The 17806-nt window shown below is 43.4% G+C and overlaps 2 protein-coding genes across 2 annotated transcripts; one reads left to right on the forward strand and one right to left on the reverse strand.

Moving 5' to 3' along the window:
* Positions 1–44: 44 nt before the first annotated feature.
* zgc:91910 (Zinc finger protein 706-like) lies at positions 45–4212 on the forward strand. Its single transcript, XM_046418697.1, has 4 exons — positions 45–198; positions 2170–2320; positions 2815–2943; positions 3024–4212. Exons 1-3 carry the CDS (start codon positions 110–112, stop codon positions 2908–2910), a joined length of 336 nt encoding a protein of 111 aa, XP_046274653.1. The 5' UTR covers positions 45–109; the 3' UTR covers positions 2911–2943; positions 3024–4212.
* bmp8a (bone morphogenetic protein 8a) lies at positions 1357–16055 on the reverse strand. The gene is made up of 7 exons (XM_046418694.1): positions 13803–16055; positions 9228–9420; positions 8315–8463; positions 8049–8228; positions 7570–7649; positions 6974–7084; positions 1357–5166 (listed from the first exon to the last, which is right to left on the reverse strand). The coding sequence occupies exons 1-7, from the start codon at positions 14350–14352 to the stop codon at positions 5017–5019; spliced, it is 1413 nt and encodes a 470-aa protein (XP_046274650.1). The 5' UTR covers positions 14353–16055; the 3' UTR covers positions 1357–5016.
* Between the last annotated feature and the right edge of the window lie 1751 nt (positions 16056–17806).

Consider the following 17806-nt stretch of genomic DNA (forward strand, 5'->3'; position numbering starts at 1 on the left):
ATATATCAAAAACAAGAACTGAAGAAACGACTTTCCACTATCACAAAGGTGCAGTTCTGCTCCGGGCCGGCAGGGGGCGCCGCTCATCTCTACGGAAGGTTTTAACTTGATGCGACGGTTAAAAACCTTCTTTGAAGTTACCTCTGGCATTCAGAAAAGAGACCGACATAAGAGCGAAGAGAGGAACAAATCTCGAAGGTAAATCCGCCTGAAAACAAAAAGGCGCGTTACTATCTAACATTTACACGTCGTTTTAGTTTCGTCTAAGAGCGATCTGTATTCGAAGCTGTGTTCTTTACACTCCAACAACACCGTGTGGCGCAGTAACTCGGAGTCACATGCAGTGTTAGCTTCCCTAGCTAGTTGAGTTAGCAGTGTTAGCAATGTTGGTGAAAGGCCTGTTCGGGTGACTCTGACAATTAAACCACTTATTTTTAGTAAGTTCAATTTAGAAACAACGTCAGCTCTGCATTGGGGTAAGCAGCCAGTTAATACCTTACAGTCAGTCAACATTGAATAAGCTGTTGTCCAGTTTGATGACTTGATGGGAAACGCATGTTGGCGGTGTTTTGATGGTCAACATGGATAACTAAGCTAGCTGGTCAAAGTCGCTGCTGTAGTGTCGTGTCGTCGAAAGTTTAAAGTTATAAAGAACTTTGTGGAATTGGCCTCAGTAGTCTTACAAACATCCGGCCTAAGCAAGTTGTATTTGTGATCAAAGTCAGCGGTCCATAGTAAAGTCAGCGCTAGCTTAAATTCATTTTCTTCCTTTAGCCCACGTCTTGCTTAGCATTGGATTAACCGGTTGATCTCGTATGATCTTGTGCAAAAATGAGACTTGAAAATATTCAGTTTTTCTAAATAATTGCTTGAGTATTGCTATATCATAATTAACCTTATTTTTCTGGGAGGAAACTGGTCCCTTATATTAGATACTGAGTTATATAAGGTTGTTACACCTGCAGCCGCTAAGACCTGTTTACATTAATGGACAAAATCAGCTCGGAGATAAGATGGCTTTTGTTGTCATCGCACACCCGTTGCTCACCCATACAATGACACCGAAAGTGCCACAGCTGAAGGTGCATTTAGAATAAAGAACAAACTATAAAAACAAAAATGGAGATGAGATCCACTGAGTGGCCATTTTATTTTTTATTACAGTTTTAAATTACAGTTTAACCCACCATGAAGGCTTTAACGTTCAGTTCTTGTAGATCAGTTTTAGATAAACTAATCGGTTCATTGTGGAAGCGGCAGTTTGTGGTGCTTTTTATTCTTTATATTTATTTGTCCTTTAATGTAAGTGGGCCGATCAGAAATACATCGGTATAGCTTAAAAAAATGTAACTGCACTTGAACTGTAAACGGTTTATTGATCAGTTTATTGACAGAAAGTTTTTAGACATTGTTTTGATCATCAAGTGATTATTCGTTATGTTTACAGCAAAACATCCCGAAATGCACTTGTGGGGGTTTTCTTCGTGCATTTACCTTTTGTGATAGTTAGCTGGAAATCTTTGGACCAGACTAAACAGTGGACTGCACAGCATCCAGAATCACCGCAAAGTTAAATCAATACTTCAGATAGCCTCCATTAGCGATGTATTGCGTTGTTGTTGTATTAGACCTCTCTAGTGTTAAGTGTACAGACTAAACTAAGTGTGCATCAAGGATTAGGCCTCCTGCTCATGTTACTATTCATGGCTGTGCTGATGTTCAGTTATAGATTATAATATTAAATCTGCTGAACCCTGTAATGCATTACTGTTTAATGAGCACAAAAATGTGGACAGTATGAATTGATTCGAACATCTCATTCCATAACCACAGGCATTAATGTGCTGCTCCACCAGCCTCCACTCTTTAGTGAATGTTTTCACCCAGATTTTGAGGCCTGGCTGCAGGGATTTGCCCTCATTCAGCCACAGGAACATGAATGAGGTCCAACACTGGTGTTTGGTAAAAAGGCCTGGCTTGTGGTCAGTGTTCCTGTTTGTTCCAAAGGCGTTGGATTGGGTTGTGCAGGCCAGTCGTGTTCTTCTACGCCAAAAGTGTGAAAATCATTTATTTCAGGACCAGGCTTTGCACACGGAGATGTTTTCTCTTAGTTGGAACTCAGCTGCAGTCTATGGTTTTGACCATAAAATGTGTTTGTTATTCCTGCAGGTCGAAGTTGAGGGCCATGGCTCGTGGGCAGCAGAAGATTCAGTCCCAGCAGAAGAACGCCAAGAAGGCAGCAGAGAAGAAGAAAGCTCAGGGCGCCGACCAGAAGACCGCAGCCAAGGCCGCACTGGTCCACACCTGCCCTGTCTGCCGGGTGAGTTCAGCACTGTGCTGCCAGGATGCTGATGTTACCTTCAGGTGTAGCTCGGAGATTTTTCCACAGTGGAATATAAAAATGTTCCATACTTACTGTACTCTCTGAGGCTTTGATGACATCACAGCTATCAGGTGTATGATTTGATGTGTAATTTGATTTTTAGTAAATGTTTCATTACTGACATCAGAAGAATGTAGACACATGGAAGAATGTTTGTCAAGTAGGAATAATTAAAAAAGGATAATTCAAAAATATATAAATATATATTATGCTTACTCGTTGATGTTAATGTGGCTGAAGTTTGAAATCCAAAGCAGAAAACACATTTTGATCATTTGACAGTTATGTGTGAAACGTTTTTCTTGATGAATTGTTTTGCCTTTGAAATGTCAGAAGATATTCAGTCATTTCTGACACAGAAAAGCAGACGTGATTCATTATGAAAAATGTCTTTTGTTTCATAAGACGCTGCGATTCCCTTTCTTTTTCAGACACAGATGCCCGACCCCAAGACCTTCAAGCAGCATTTTGAGAGCAAACACCCCAAGTCCCCCATGCCTCCTGAGCTGGCGGACGTTCAGGCATGAAGGACTGCTGACTGGACAGGACCAGAACCCTGGGTAAGACACAGTAGTCAAGACTTAGACTAAGACTTTAACCTTCTACTTTCTGCACACTGAACAAACGCTGTCACTTCCAGATACACGATGACCACGGACTAAACGCTGAATCACGGTGTCTGAAGGATGGTGATGACGAACACTGGGGGGGGACCCGTCAGTATTCCTGGACAGCGGGTTGGGATGGAGGGAGGGGGTGGATGTGTGTATGTGCTGTGTACGTACATGTGTGCTTGTAAGAGAAAAAAAAAACCCAATAGCGACGGGGCAGAAGTACACCAGCACCCCATTTTATATTTATTATGTACAACTACCTTGCTATTTCAAATGGGGGAGGGGACCAGCAGGATTGCCTGCTAACACTGAATTAAGTAATGTGGTGTTTAAAGATGTGGAGATGTGAGGAGGCAGTAAAGAAAATACCACCAAATATTTGTGAATGTATGGCTAGCTGGTTGTACTGGTTGATCACCGTGTCGTCCAGATGAATAGATGGCACATTCAAAGCCCCAACTGAGGACTGCATCGCTCATCCACAGTGGACGAGGCACTGCTGTTGGGTTAAAACTTCGTAACTCCAGTCATTTGAGCAGAGGGCGTTCGGTGCCATCAGCGCGTCCCCTCTGTGGAACATTTAAATGAAGACTTTTCCTGATCATGGGCCTCTTAGGATGACTTAAATCATTCTGTTTAATTCCAGAACTCACGGTTGTTGACAGTAAATGTAGGATTTTTATTCCTGAATCTAGTTTTTGGAGACTCGAGGTTTTTGTCCAGCTGTGCCTCCTCTGTGCTGCTGCGGCGGCGGCGCCCTCAGTAACGCCTCACCACAGTACCTCACCTCACGCCACACAGCGACTCTCACAGCGTGTTCTTCTTCCCTCCAAGTCCCTGTGATTGTGCTCATTTTAGTCCTCCTGGGGGCGTGTTTCCCAACACAGTCTTGGCAATAAAAGCATCTTTGACCCACTTCAGTTGAACCAGAGCAAGATTTGTTTTTTTTTAAATGAAGCGCTAACAGTTTTTGGTAAACTCGTCTAACATAACCGTCTCATTTATGTCCTCAGCTGTTGTCACTTTGGTTGTTCACTGATTGAAGAAATTCTAAGTAGCCCCAAAGGACTGAGAGTTAAAGCAATTTGTTCAGTAACTGCAAAAATGATCGAAACATTTTCCACTAGCAGGCAAAATGTCACTAATTTGCTTTCACTGTACTTTTTTTTTTTTTTTTTACCCTTTTCAATAAATTGATCAATGTATTTAATGTGACCCGTCTTCTCAGCTGATTTTGTGAATCTGATTTTAGTGAGTTAAAGAGGACTGACTGACGTCTTTAAGATTAAATTTGATTATTTACGCTGACTTGACAGTCTTCTTCTTCAGTCCTGTGACTGTAAGTCAAGAGACGATGAATATTATTTATTAATTCAATGCAACTTGACATTTCCTCTTCATTTAGACTCCATAAGTGATAAACAGATAAATCAGGCATCACTGACGGCATCTCCTGCCATCCAAAGTCATTTGCCATTTAAATCTGTGGAGACTAAATCACAATTTGTTTGAAGCTTTTCAGAAAGGCTAAAACTCTGCCAGTTTTCCAGCTTGATGCACTGACGTAACGTTCGTATTCTGCATGAATTCTGTACTTAGAGAGAAGGAAGAAATGTGAAGCATTCAGCCTGTATGACATATTTCAGGTTAAAAGTTGATCCGCCTAGAAAACCAAATTTCTCACATTCATTCAAAATAACCTTCAGCTGCTGCGTGATGAGGACATTAAGATCCAGAAAACATCGAAACTAAAACGCTTTAAGCCTCTAAGTGCTGATTTGGAAGGAGCTCACACCAACTTGATTCTGACTCTTTCAATTTGGAAAAACTGATTAAAAAACGATTAAGTCACTGATCCCAAATCAGCACTCAAACACAACCTGCAGGCCTGCTTAGACTTCTGACGCCTTACTGACATTAAAGGTTTCTGCAGAGTTCGCGTCAGGGAGCGAATCCTCCGTGTAGATTTTGTTTGGTTCCGGTTTCGGACTGGAGGACCGAGTGGGACCTGTGGGACTCTCACAGACAGCCGCAGGTCTTGACCACCATGTTGCGGTGTTTCTTGAGGATGACGTTGTTCTTGTCGTCGTAGAAGAGGACGGAGATGGGGCTGAGCTTGGTGGGGGCGCAGCAGGCCTTAGGGACCTCGTCAGGCTTCAGGAGGTGGACCTGCCACAGCACAGAGACGTCCAGTTAACAGACACAAGCCCACTGAGCAGAGAGACCCTCAGATCCTCCACTGCAGTAACAGCACCAGTAGAACATGTAGGAATACTGCAGTACAAATCATCAGTGTGTGAACAACACTTCACTGCTGCAGTTGGAGTTTTAACTGCTTTATGTTCTCTCTGTACGCTCTCTCATCCCTCTTGTGTGGCTCCCGTGGCTAAGAGAGGGCCAACATATTTTGGGGAAAAAATGATGTGAATATAACAATGGACACTTAATTTAAATTGATTTCATTCTAGTCGTTCAGTGTTTTTTTCCGTTGTGCAACAGAACGATCTATATACGTCTATACTTCCTATCATAAAAATAAAACCCGGATGCTGCGTCCGTTTATTAGCACTCTTTAACAACGTCTGCATACCAACAGCAACACCATTTCCGGACTCTTCCTTCGAAATAAAAGCACTACCTGTACCTCTACATCATATGCCGGAAGAACATATTATTATGTATTATATATAATTGACTACTTTCAAAAAGTAGGTTACAGTTGTAATAGTTATTTCTTTGGACACTTGGGTGCTCTTGTGACATTAACGTAAAACTTATTTTAATATTTTGTCGATCAAAATATCCGTCACGTCCTGTTTGCGACACCTTTTGCCGCCGGTAAGCTAGCAGTGGACAAATCAAAGAAGAGAAAAGCTGTAGACAAAAATAGATCGTTTAATGCCTCATGGACAGATTTGATTGGTTTTACTGCTGACAAAACTGGCTTACCGGTATGCTTAACGTGTGGTGAGAAATTAGCAAACATTCTTTTGTTTTATCTCATATATATTTTAGGGCTGTGCAATTTAACGCATAATTATCACGTATGCGTTAAATTAATTAACGCCGAGAATTATTTTATCGCGCTGTTTTTATGATAGTAATTATTTTTAAAGTCCGTTGCTCACTTGCTCACTAAAAAACTGCGTTAATGCGCGATAAAATAAAAAAATAATAATTGTCAGCGTTAATTAATTTAAGCGTTGACTTGTCCAGCTCTAATGTGATAACGCGTTAACGTTGCCACAGCACTAATACACTTATATATTATTTTATTTGAAAGTAAATGTATAAGTGCCAGTGTCTTTTTCTGTCAAAGTACAAAAGAATTAGGTGTTTTGCGCTGTAAAAAATGGAAAATAAAAATTTGTCGTTTTTTAAAAGTAACATACTATAGTTCTTGTATATATAAAGCATAAGTTTAAGGAAACTATATGTGGTGTTACTTTCAGTTTAGTGGTCAAATAGGTTTTGTGGCTCCGAGTGGGTTGTAACTTGGGGGGAAACGGGTGAAATGGCTCTTTTCATGCTAAAGGGTTTCATGCTGTCTTAGGGTGTTTGGTCCAGTGGTTCCCAACCTGGGGGTCAGGATCCTCCAGAGGGTCACATGATAAATCTGAAAACTAGTAAACAAAAAAAAACAACATTTTGCTGCACAAAATTTTTTTCTTAATTAAAATCAGCTGTTTTTGTAAAATATTGGATAACTTGACCTCGTCGGGCCTGAGAAGTTTGGAGGGGAAATCACTCTGCTAACGACTCACGGACTCCATGTTAGATAAGTGAAACATTTCCCTCTACAATGTGGTGGAGTTGAAGTGGCGTGAAATGGAAACACTCAACTTAAGTATAAGTACTTCACATTTGTACTGGAGCACAGCAGTCCAGTGAGTGTGATCTGAATCCCACACTTGATTCTGAGCACTGTAGTAAACCCTGTAAGTAAACGTCCGCATGGCGGCGCGGTTGTACTGACCACTTGCTGGATGAGTGCGTGGTTCGTGGCGTTCATGCAGGAGCCCAGAGGATAAAAACACTCGCCGTCACAGTAGTACGCTGAATATCCGGTGGGAGCCAGAACCCAGTCCTGAACAGAACCACAGGAACACAACACAGATCAGATGAATGGAGCTGCGCAAACAGTCGAACATTTCAAAGTACACAGTCAAAACTGTACTTTAGTACAGGGCTTGAGTAGATGTACTCAATCCTACAAAATAAAAAACACTACAAAATGAATACTACAAATACTACAAAAAAAAATTGTCAAGGTTATTAAAAATTAAAAAACAAACAAACAGTGGGATGTGTGGAGGAGATATTTCTCTATAAAGCTGACTGATAGATGCACATTATTTTACTATCATGTTCACATTTTGGGTCCTCAGTTGGATCAACGAAGTCGATGGAATATTAATACTAAGATTCACGGTGACACTTTAACCCATCAGAATCAGCGGGACACAAAGCTGTCGGCAGGAAGTAAACAGTCGTGTAGAACAAACAAAACGTTGGCCTGAAGCCACAGACTGAACTAAATGACGAGTCAGAGAGGTTACGCTGAGAGCCGACCTTCCATCCCAGGTCACTGAAGCTCACGTAGAGTTCGTGTTTTTTGCAGGGCTGCCCTCCGTTGTTGGCGGGACTCCGATCTGAACACAGAAGAAAAACCGTTTAGTTCGAGCAGAGTCACTGAAGGCTTTGGGACAGGAAGTGAGGAACAACAACAGAAGCCATCAAACGGCTTCACTACCCAGACTTTAAGGTTTTGTGTTGATGAACTTTACAGATCACAGTCAGTACATCCATGTAAGGTTTGGTTTGCTTCAGTGTCGTTAACCTTAATTCGATGAAAACAAATCAAATAAAAACAGTCTGATGTATTTTTTTCATTTCAGTCGTATATTTTTAATACTGAAAAAGTTCCAATTTGAATTTAAATCCCAATAAATTGATTTTAAATCCCCAAACCCCGTAAGGTCCGAACAGGAACTGGAGTGTGTGTTTGAAGGCACATCAGGTTCAGGTCTCTGATGTGCCTGGGACCTAACTGTGGATGCTGGGGACTGGCAGGTCGTATTTTGGCTTCTTCTTGCGAGGATGTGGCTTGACGGCTCGTGGCGGCCGACACGGGACCTGATTCTCCCGGAAAAAGGTCACCATGAAGGGCTGTTTGGAGCGAGGGCCCCGGCGTCCCACCAACCCGATCCAGCCTGCGGACAGGGATCGGTCTGCAGGGAGACCATTTGAACAGACGTTACTGAGCTGCCAGCTGCTGCTCTGACACAAACCGCTTCACATCATGCTGCGCACCCACCCTCCTCTGTCTCCACGTACAGACGGATGCCCAGGTTGCTGCGAGGGTGCAGCAGCCAGTGGTTGGAGGCCGTGGTGACGTCGAAGGCCAGCCAGCCCTCCTGACCTGCGGGCACCGACTGCATGTCCAGCAGCACCAGCTCAGGCTCTCTGAGGGGAAACACAAAGTCAACAGCTGAATGTAAAATGGTTGAAACTTTTGAATAAACACAATTTCTCATAAAAAAAAAAATACTCATCAGACACCGAATAGTTTGAAGAGATTAAAGGTTTGGGTTTGGCTCTCGTGTGTCTTATGAGCACAAATATTAACAAACAGAACCTGAACCCTGATTGTGTTTCTGAAGGATAAATTGGTTGCTTTTCATCTTCATTAGGCCGCAGCACCAGCATGTGTTCAGGTCTTAAAAAGTACTTAGATAAGACTTTGTTAGCTTTTCAAAGTCTGAGAACTTAACCCTGATGCTGTCTGGGTTCTCTTACGTTGGGCTTGAGACTGACATAAACCGCCTTTGTAAAGTGGGAGTTGGAAATGTGCTGATATTTCTCAGAATAACGACTCAGCATCTTCGAATAGTCTAAAAGTGGGAAGCGAGTGGGTGAGACGGACCGAAACGCTTTGGACGTTGGTTCACAAATTGTGAATTTTTGTGGTTTTGGAGGAATTGCGTGATCTCAGACTAAACCTCTGGACCCTGTGGTGGAATCCGTTCGAGTCTGCTCATCTGTGGCAACAACACGCAGGCCTAACGTTTTATGTTGAGGTAGTCATCACTGCTATCTGATCTCTTTGCTGTGAATCAGAAGGTCATCGTTCCTGTCAGGATGATGCAGGCGCCAACGTTTGTTTCATGAGACAAAACATCACACAGCTGACGGGGAGAAAAAAGAAACCAAAAGCAGAAAATGTAAACCTGTGTCTGTTCTCTCGCTGGATCTCGTAGACCGAGATGTGCAGGGTCCGGTTGGCCCTCTGGCCCATCGTCAGAGTCTTGTAGATCCGGAACTCTGCCGCCGTCACCGTCTCACCCTGAGGGAGGGGCGTCAGGTCGAAACGAAACTCCTTCCAGTACGGCCGAGGCTGCAGGAGGTCGCGTTCCTGCTCCACTGTGGACACACGCAAAGACATGAGACCCGACAGGGACAGAGACATGAGACCCGACAGGGACGGAGACATGAGGCCCGACAGGGACAGAGACATGAGGCCCGACAGGGACGGACATGAGCTGAACCCTGCCAGACTGCAGCTCGCAGTTCCCCCTTCCCCACTTGTTGAGGACTGAAGGCTGAAGGAGGACTGAAAGTCAACAAATCTGAGATATTTCAACTTTACTTTAAGTATTTCTATTTCATGCTACTCTGCACTTGTACTCCACTACTTTTCAGTGGGAAGTACTTTTCACTCTCCTCCATTTATTTGACAAATGTAGTTACTCTTCATGTTGCGATTTGACATGTTTTGTTGCTTTTCTGTGTCTTATATGATCCTAAACTGAATATTTTTTGTAATTTAAAACAATTTAAAGACTCTCGTGAAATCACAACGGACATTTTATAGAGAAACGGTTCATTGAGAAGATCAGCATTCGAGCTGAAAGTGAAAATAATCAGTTAGCAAGAGCTCTGCTTTGAGACGACCAAAACATTCCCAAGATGTACAGCAATGAACACCAGAAGGCTTTCAGCGACAGACTAAACGTTGTCTTCTCACAGCAGAACAACAGCACAAACGAATGACCAAACAAAGTCAACACAAGTGAAAAGACGAGAAAAGTTTTAGTTTGAAGCTGGTGGAGCGAGAAGGTGGTGCGGAGCAGCAGAGTGAAGGTGTGGAGCAGCGAAGTACTTCAGAGTACTTCAGTGAGTACACGTAGTTTGTTTCAGCTCAGCACAGTAGGAATGTTTGCACTCCCTCATACAAGATGAGATGCTTGAGTTTATGTGTCGAAACCTGCAGGGTTGAAAATAAATAAACTTTTAGTTATTTTCTCAACCAAGTTTTTACTTTGTGTCTGAGCTGCGCTTTGTTTACCCGCAGATGATTTATGAGGCGTGTATTTAAACGCCGTGTATTTAAACGGCGTGTTCTGCCAACGTCCTGCATTAGACGCATCAGGCTCAGCAGCTGCCGACGACACCCAAAGGAAGCAAAAAGACGACCGAAAAACGTCCACATGGACTTCCTGTTGGAGGACAACATGTAAATGAAGAGGCGAAGACACACACCGACCTTCACCAAACGCGAAACCGAAACACCAACAAAGCGTGTGTGTGTGTGTCCTTGTGGAACCCCGCAGGGACACAAAACAGCGCTGGTCACAGGGGTTTGGTGTGCACACACACACACACACACACACACACACTGAATGCATGGTGAACAGATACTGGGACAGGACACCCCTGACGGGCTGGGTGTGCTCATATCAGTGCACACACACAAACACACACACACTGCAGTAATTAGAGACACTTAGTGCCCTGAACCACAGCAGCTGCTCAGCACACACACCACTAATTGCAGCCCTGCTTGGTATTTTTAGATTTGCTCCCTCCACAGCAGTATTTTCATCTCGATTCGGACCGTTTGCTTTTTTTTTTCTCTCTCTCTGTGTGTGTGTGTGTGTGTGTGTGTGTGTGTGTGTCGGTGGGGCCTTTAATTCTAACCGGCTGTGTGTTCCCATTACATATGAGTAGGAACACACACCCATGTCTGTTTGATTCAACTCACATGAACTACACACACTGATTGGATTAGTCATAGAAATAGAAACTAAACACACCACCGAGTATTCGACCTGCTGAACGCGTTGCAAGTCACATGCAAACACACACTCGCAGCCTGCAGTCGTTACTTTCTGCTGGAGTTTGTTTGCGTCCTTCATGCGTTCAGCTGCATTTTTATGTTTTATTTTGATGACGTTCAAAGGCTTTCACAACAAAATAAAAGCTTCAGTATTAGAAGGCAGGAGTCACATCTGAGTCACTTTTGTTTACGCAATCGTGGCGGTTTGGAGGATGAATTGCTGTGTTTTTGCAGTGTTGGCTGATAAATTTAAGGGTGCGTTTATCTTCTCCAAAACGGCTGAATTTGGAGAAGGAAACCTCTCATTTGATGCAGGTTCATTAAAGAGCCTGAGCAGAGGGTGGCCGTGGTGTTTCCCACGGGGGGAGCACATCACCGTCCCATTCCAGACGAGCTGGAGGAAGGAAGCCATTCGGAGGAGGATGTTTAATCTTTATGCTTTGACAGATAGGCATCAGTCAGGCTGCTGTGTGGTTTGGACGGCAGCACAGACACTCGCGCAGGATCTGACTGGAAATGGTCAACATTATTTCTTTTACGTTTAGGGAAAAAATTAATTATTTTCATCATTAATGAACCTGCTGTGTTGTTTCTTTGTTAATCGGTCAGCCATTTTGCCGTCACAAGGCTTCTGATTGTCTTTTGTTGTCGAGCAAAATGTCCAAAATGCAAAGTTATTAAGTTTGCTTTCATATGCAACCGGAAAGGGAACATCTTTTCGTGTTAAAGGCACATTTCTGCCATTTGATTTAAATAACTGATCATCAGAACTGCTGAGGAAACATTTTCTGTTGATGAACTGACAGGCTACAAAAATGTACTTAATATTATATTATACAATTTCCATAATAAAGTATTTCTGATTCTGATGGACAATTTAATCCAGTTTTAGAGAATCAGTTGTTCCTGTACGACTACAAGGTGTAAAATGTTTTTCATTTCAGTGCTGAAGATCTAAACTTAGGCTCTTTAGTCATCAGTCTGTGTCTTCTATCAAACATCAGAGATCTTTGCTGGAACGATTTGGCGATGCTCAGCTCAGATGGGCTGTCGCGGCTGTGGGAGCGAGGCTGGTGGATTTAGGAATGCTGGTTTGAAATGGAAACCTACCAATATAGTTCAGCCATACTGACATTGGTTTTAATCCTCTCTGTGGGGGAGAATGTTTATGGAAATTTCTATAGCGGAGAAACTAAAACGGTAGCACCGACATGTCACTGTCATCGACACCAAGTTCACACACGGTGTAATTTCATCCTTTCTGACTTTTCACATGCTGTAGCCAAGCCGCAAAGTCAAAAACTGCTTTGTCATCCCAAACTGATGACAGAAAATGTTCCCTGTTCAAGGTTAAAGGATTATGATTATTATTCTAAGATGCCTAACAACACGAGGCAGGACAGCCAGTGAATACTAGCCTTTCAGCTAAATCGAGTGCTTGTGTTGATGTACATTGTCCTTTTCCAAATGAAAATAAATAAAAGATTACTTTTATATTTTGGGAAATGCACTCACTTGTCTACTTGCCAAGAGTTAGACTCTCACGATTGTCTGTTAAATGTAAAGCCTGCAGCTGGTTAGCTTAGCTTACGACAAAGACTGGAAACAGGAGGAAACGGCTCGCCTGTGACAAAATCTGCTCGTTAGCTCCGCCGAAGGTAATTGGCACATTATATCCTATTTGTTTAATCTGCGCAAATACAGAAATGTAAATGACTATTTGCAACTGATTATACAGATTAAACAAACAAGATACAAAATTAAATTAATAAGTGAGATTTAGAGGTGCTGACGGGTGCTTACCTTTGAACAGAGCCAGGCTGTTTCCCTTATTCAGTCTTAATGCTAAGCTAAACAAGCTACATATTAAATGTACAGCGAGGTATCAATCCACACATCCAACACTTTGCCAGCGAACAAGACGTCACTGATGTGACCCCCATATGCTTTTATTTTACTGATGTCTTAACACCTGATCACATGTCAGTCTACTGCACTGAGTTCATTTTATGGCTGATTTTCCATTTAGTTTCTGCAGGTGGGGCACTTTGTCGTGGTCGCTTTCACTGCTCGCTACCCGGTTTTCCCTCACCCAAACCATGGATGTAAAGCTGATACTGGGTACTGGATTGGAGACGGGGCTCCGTTCATTTCATCAATGTATTAAGGAGAATGTGGATACGGTGTTAGATGCAGGATCCAGTTCTTTCCCATGAAAGCTTTTTGGGCACACGAAGAAGAAGCAGGAAAACAAAAAAGCTTGACTGCAAATAGCTTCTGCGATGTGGGACCAAACAGTATACAAAGACCTTCCCCGGCTGAGCCAGCAAACTTCTGCTTTAGTCTTCGGTTAAAAAAAGATTACTGGACCGAAAGGATCAAATTTGGAATAACGTTGGAATGTTGGAATAATCATTTCACTTGAGGTTCTGATGCTCAAAAATCTTTAGTTTTACAGATTTGTAAGGTCTAGATAAGTGCAGTGTAAGTCTTCTGGCCCAGCGTGCATCACGTGTACTTTGGTTTGTCAGACTGCTATCACTGCATGTCAGACTGACTGGTGCACAACGTGGAGGTTTGATCCAAACACACCAGAGGTGGAAACTGCATCGGTCCTGTCTGCATAGCATCTTTGCCCAGTCAACGGTGTGTGTTATTACATGTCGCCACAGACAGCTTTACTCACCCAGGTTGACGAAGCTCATCACTGTGTCGGCCTCGCTGACCACCGTGCCCAGCGGTGGTGTGTGCGTGCTGAGGGTTGGAGGGGCTGCGTGGTTGACCTGAGCCAACCTTTCTGCTCCTCCAAACTTCCCCATACCAGGTCCATTTACAATAATTTCATTGCCTTCGTCCTCCCCGTCAGCCGACATGGCGTGGTACAGGTCCAGCATGAAAAGCGGTGCCGAGGAGGGGGGTCGTAGCGGCGGGTGGGGCCTGGGTCTCCCCGGCAGACCCAAAATGGACAGGATTTCCTTCTGCATCTCCTTCTTCTCACGGCCGCTGAGCCGCTTGAAGCTGGAGTGGACCACGGCCTCGGCCTGCTGGCTCCACAGGGAGAGAAAGAGCAGCAGCAGCAGGGGCAGGAGGAGCAGGGTCCTGGGGTGGAGGAGAGACTGGTGGGGTCTGGAGGGGGATCTGGTCTGCTGGAAGACGCCACTGCTGCTTTTGCTCATGTGTTGCCGTTCCATCTTGCTGCAAAGACAAGAGAAGCTGTGGGAGATTTCTGAGTCCATGGTTGCTCTTACTTCTTCTTCGACGGTGGGAACGAAATTTTCTTATTCCCACTAATAATCAGTCACACAGGTTTCTTGACTTCAGTTTAGCTTCCCTCCAGTGTTTCCAGAAGGGCAGCCACAGTGTTTTCTACTCGCTCCAGTTTGTCCCCCGACTGCTGGTCCTCCTATTTCACCACAGACAAATGCAGTGCTGATTTATGCCTGATGTGTTTAGAGGAGAGCTGGCTCTGGACGGGACGTGTTTACCGCCTTAAACTGCCTCTGTTTATCTCTCCCTCCCCCTTTGCCTTCCTCTCTCCCTCTTCTACCTTCTCTAATCTCGAAGAAGAAAAAAACCTCCTCACCCTCTGATCCTCTTCTCCCTCACCTCTTAGTCGTCCAGCAGAAGAAACAGAGATAATGAGAGTGAGGGCATAATTACAAGCTTGCGATGTGTTTTGAATATAGACAAACAATGCCTCTGTGGAAGATTGGTCTACTCTTTGAAGATGTAAACTCAGATGATGGAAAGCAATTTCAGTGATGAGCAGGTGCCACAGAGATTGGAGGGAAACTTGAGAGCTGTGTCTTCAGCTTTGCGCCCAATTCTTCACAAAAGTTCACACCTGCAGTGAGTCAACGTTCAACCAGATATCTCATGAGAACGGTCTGCGGTGGAGCAATCACTGCTGGAAACTTTTATCCAGTCATCCTTGAGTACTTATTCATCCATTCACGACCACTCCCCACCCACACGTCTTTGGGGCTCCAGATGTCTTTCTTAATCCGATCTATGAAAACAGAAAAAAAGATAACTCCAGGAAATTGTTTCCTGAAGCTGTTCCCTGCAATCCTCAGGAGAGGCGAGAGGTTTCTTCTGCAGTCCTCAAAACTGTGGCAGCTCTTGTGCAGACTCTCAGTGCCTGTTGGGAGTCAGTGAGCATCTAAAAGCAGCGCTGTGCAGCTGTAAGCCAGAGTCCCATGTATGAAGCTTCAGAGTGTTGCACAGAACCAGGAGGGAGTTTCCCTCCCAGCCTCCGCCTCTCGACCTCTTTCAAGTCTTTTAACTTCTCTGCGCTGCGTACATCTCATCATCACTCCTCCCAGTGGTCTCTTTGGGAGACCTCATCTCTCCCTCCTTACCTCCACCCATCTATCTTTTCATCTCCTCATGACTGCTTCCTTTCATAGCCAGTCAACGCTGAGTCTCAGGCGGCTCGTCGGGAAGGACTTCAAGTGGCCTGATGCCCTGTTTAATAGCAACTCTGCTCCCAGCTAGCGTGGAGGGGCTTAAAGACAAAAGAGGATGTAATTTTTCTACAAGTGTCACTGTGTATGGCAAGCCAAAACTGACAAAAGACTTAAAGATGTTACAACACAAGCGAATACATCAACTCATAATAGTTAAATTATTTAAATGGAGGGTCTTTTCCCTTGACGTCCAGTTAGTCAGTCAAAAGGTTTTAAAAAGTTTAAACTGAATTAAAACTCACTATTTTAGATTTAACTAAGGATAAATGTTAAACATTCTAGTTTTTAACTCACTTTGAGAGGACTGTGGCTAGCTAGCATATCTGAAACCAGCGGCGCTAAACACACTAGCTTTTTTTCTTTAGCCACCGAGCTAAAGCCAGCTTTAAAAATACACCAACCAAACACATATTTGAGTATCTATTTACGTTACTACATACTGCTATAGGATCACTTTATAAACTCTTCTACAGTAAGTAGCTAAAGTATTTCAGCTGAAAGGGTTAGCGTCAAGGAAGTCAGCTAGACCGGCTAACTGTAGACCTAATTACACTACTTAAAAGTTTATGTTTGACATTCTGAGCAAAAAGAAATGTGAAAAGGCGACACCTTATTATCCGGTACTGATTTCCAAAGAGACACGCACATTAAATAAGATTAAGAATAAGATATTATTATCTCTGTGAGCTTCTTAGCGTGAGCTAGCTAATGGCCTTAGTGTTATGTTGCCAGCTAAGTGCTCCATAATCTCAACAATTTGATCAACTTAAAGAGTATTAGACAATAACAATATCAATAATATCAATATATTTGGTAAAGTTTATGACTTACCAGATTATGTTTTGTTATTTTCCGTGTTTCACATTTGTCATGTTTGATTATCACATTTGATTTGGATTTCAAATCTCTTTAAAATGTTCCTCTGAAGTCTGTGCGGCCATCAAAGCTGAGGTTTGGAGCTGGAACAAAATGCGATAGACCAAATTTTAACTCCAAGGGACGTGTGCCGTTGAGCAAACATTAAACAAAAGCTTTAAACACTTCTGCTCTGAAGTGGCAGGTTTTGCATTTCCTATTCATTAGCTTACCAAACTCAGTCTGCTGTGAGCCTAATGCTGACACATTGGGTGCATGTGTGTGTGTGTGTGTGTGTGTGTGTGTGTGTGTGTATGTGTTTAAACCAAAAGGATTTGGAGGGAAGAAATGACTCAAATATAGTACTAGTGAAGTTCAGCCCTGTGCCAGCCTGTGTTTGTGTACTCTGTTCTTCAAAGCGGCTTGGTACTTGTGGTCACTTTGAAAGGCATGAATAACACTGACCAAACCAAACTGACCGCTGTTCATTTTGTCCTGGCCGAAAGGGCGAGTCCCAAATGCCAGGAATTAACGCTCTACCCATTCTGTTTTTCTTTCCTCCGCACATCTGTAACTTTAGGGGGTTTTGTCTGGAGAGATAACGGTGAGAGAAGATGAAGAGGAGGAGGTGAAAGAACAGAGAGGCAGTGAGTTGTGGAGGAGTGACAAAGAAAAGGAAAAATGCTGGGGAATGAAGGGGAGCCGAGTGCCCTTCAAACCATATAAAGTCAACAGACATGAAAAATGACATTCCAGAGAGACAGAAGTGGTGGAACAGAGCGAGGACTGTCATCAGACAGAGCAGTCTGGGATGACAGATGGACTGCAGGGAGGACGGGTGTAGATGGATTGAGAGTGGACAGAAAATGAGAGGAGTGTGTGTGTGTGTGTACACACAGCTGCAGAGGGTGGACTCAGACCTCATCATCTCCGGTGGAACCACCAAACACACAGAGCAAAGTTATTTTGAATTTTCTTCCTCTGTCTCACACATGAATTGGGATTGTGATGATAAAAAAAAGGCAAATCTGAAGACGGAGCAGAGCGGAAGGGGAAACAGACATTACAAATTATTAACACGGCTTTGAACCTTCTCCACCTCCTCTGTGTTTACCTCCTCTCTGTCCACATAAGTGAAGCTCCAGTCGGGTGTGTCCTTATCTTTTACAGGATAATTACTTAGAAATGTCCGGTCACTCAGAGTCTGCGGTCTGCTGTCAGGGTGAGTGAAAGTAGGAATGAGCACATCAGAAGCTAAACAAAATGACATCCGTTACAGGTCATTCCAGCCTAGAAAAATATAAATATATGCACATGTAAACTTCCAAAAGTCCTAAAATTAAAAAAAAAATCTAAGAATGTTTTG

The sequence above is a fragment of the Scatophagus argus genome, chromosome 17, assembly GCF_020382885.2.
Source record: "Scatophagus argus isolate fScaArg1 chromosome 17, fScaArg1.pri, whole genome shotgun sequence".
In the NCBI taxonomy this organism is placed as follows: Eukaryota; Metazoa; Chordata; class Actinopteri; family Scatophagidae; genus Scatophagus; species Scatophagus argus.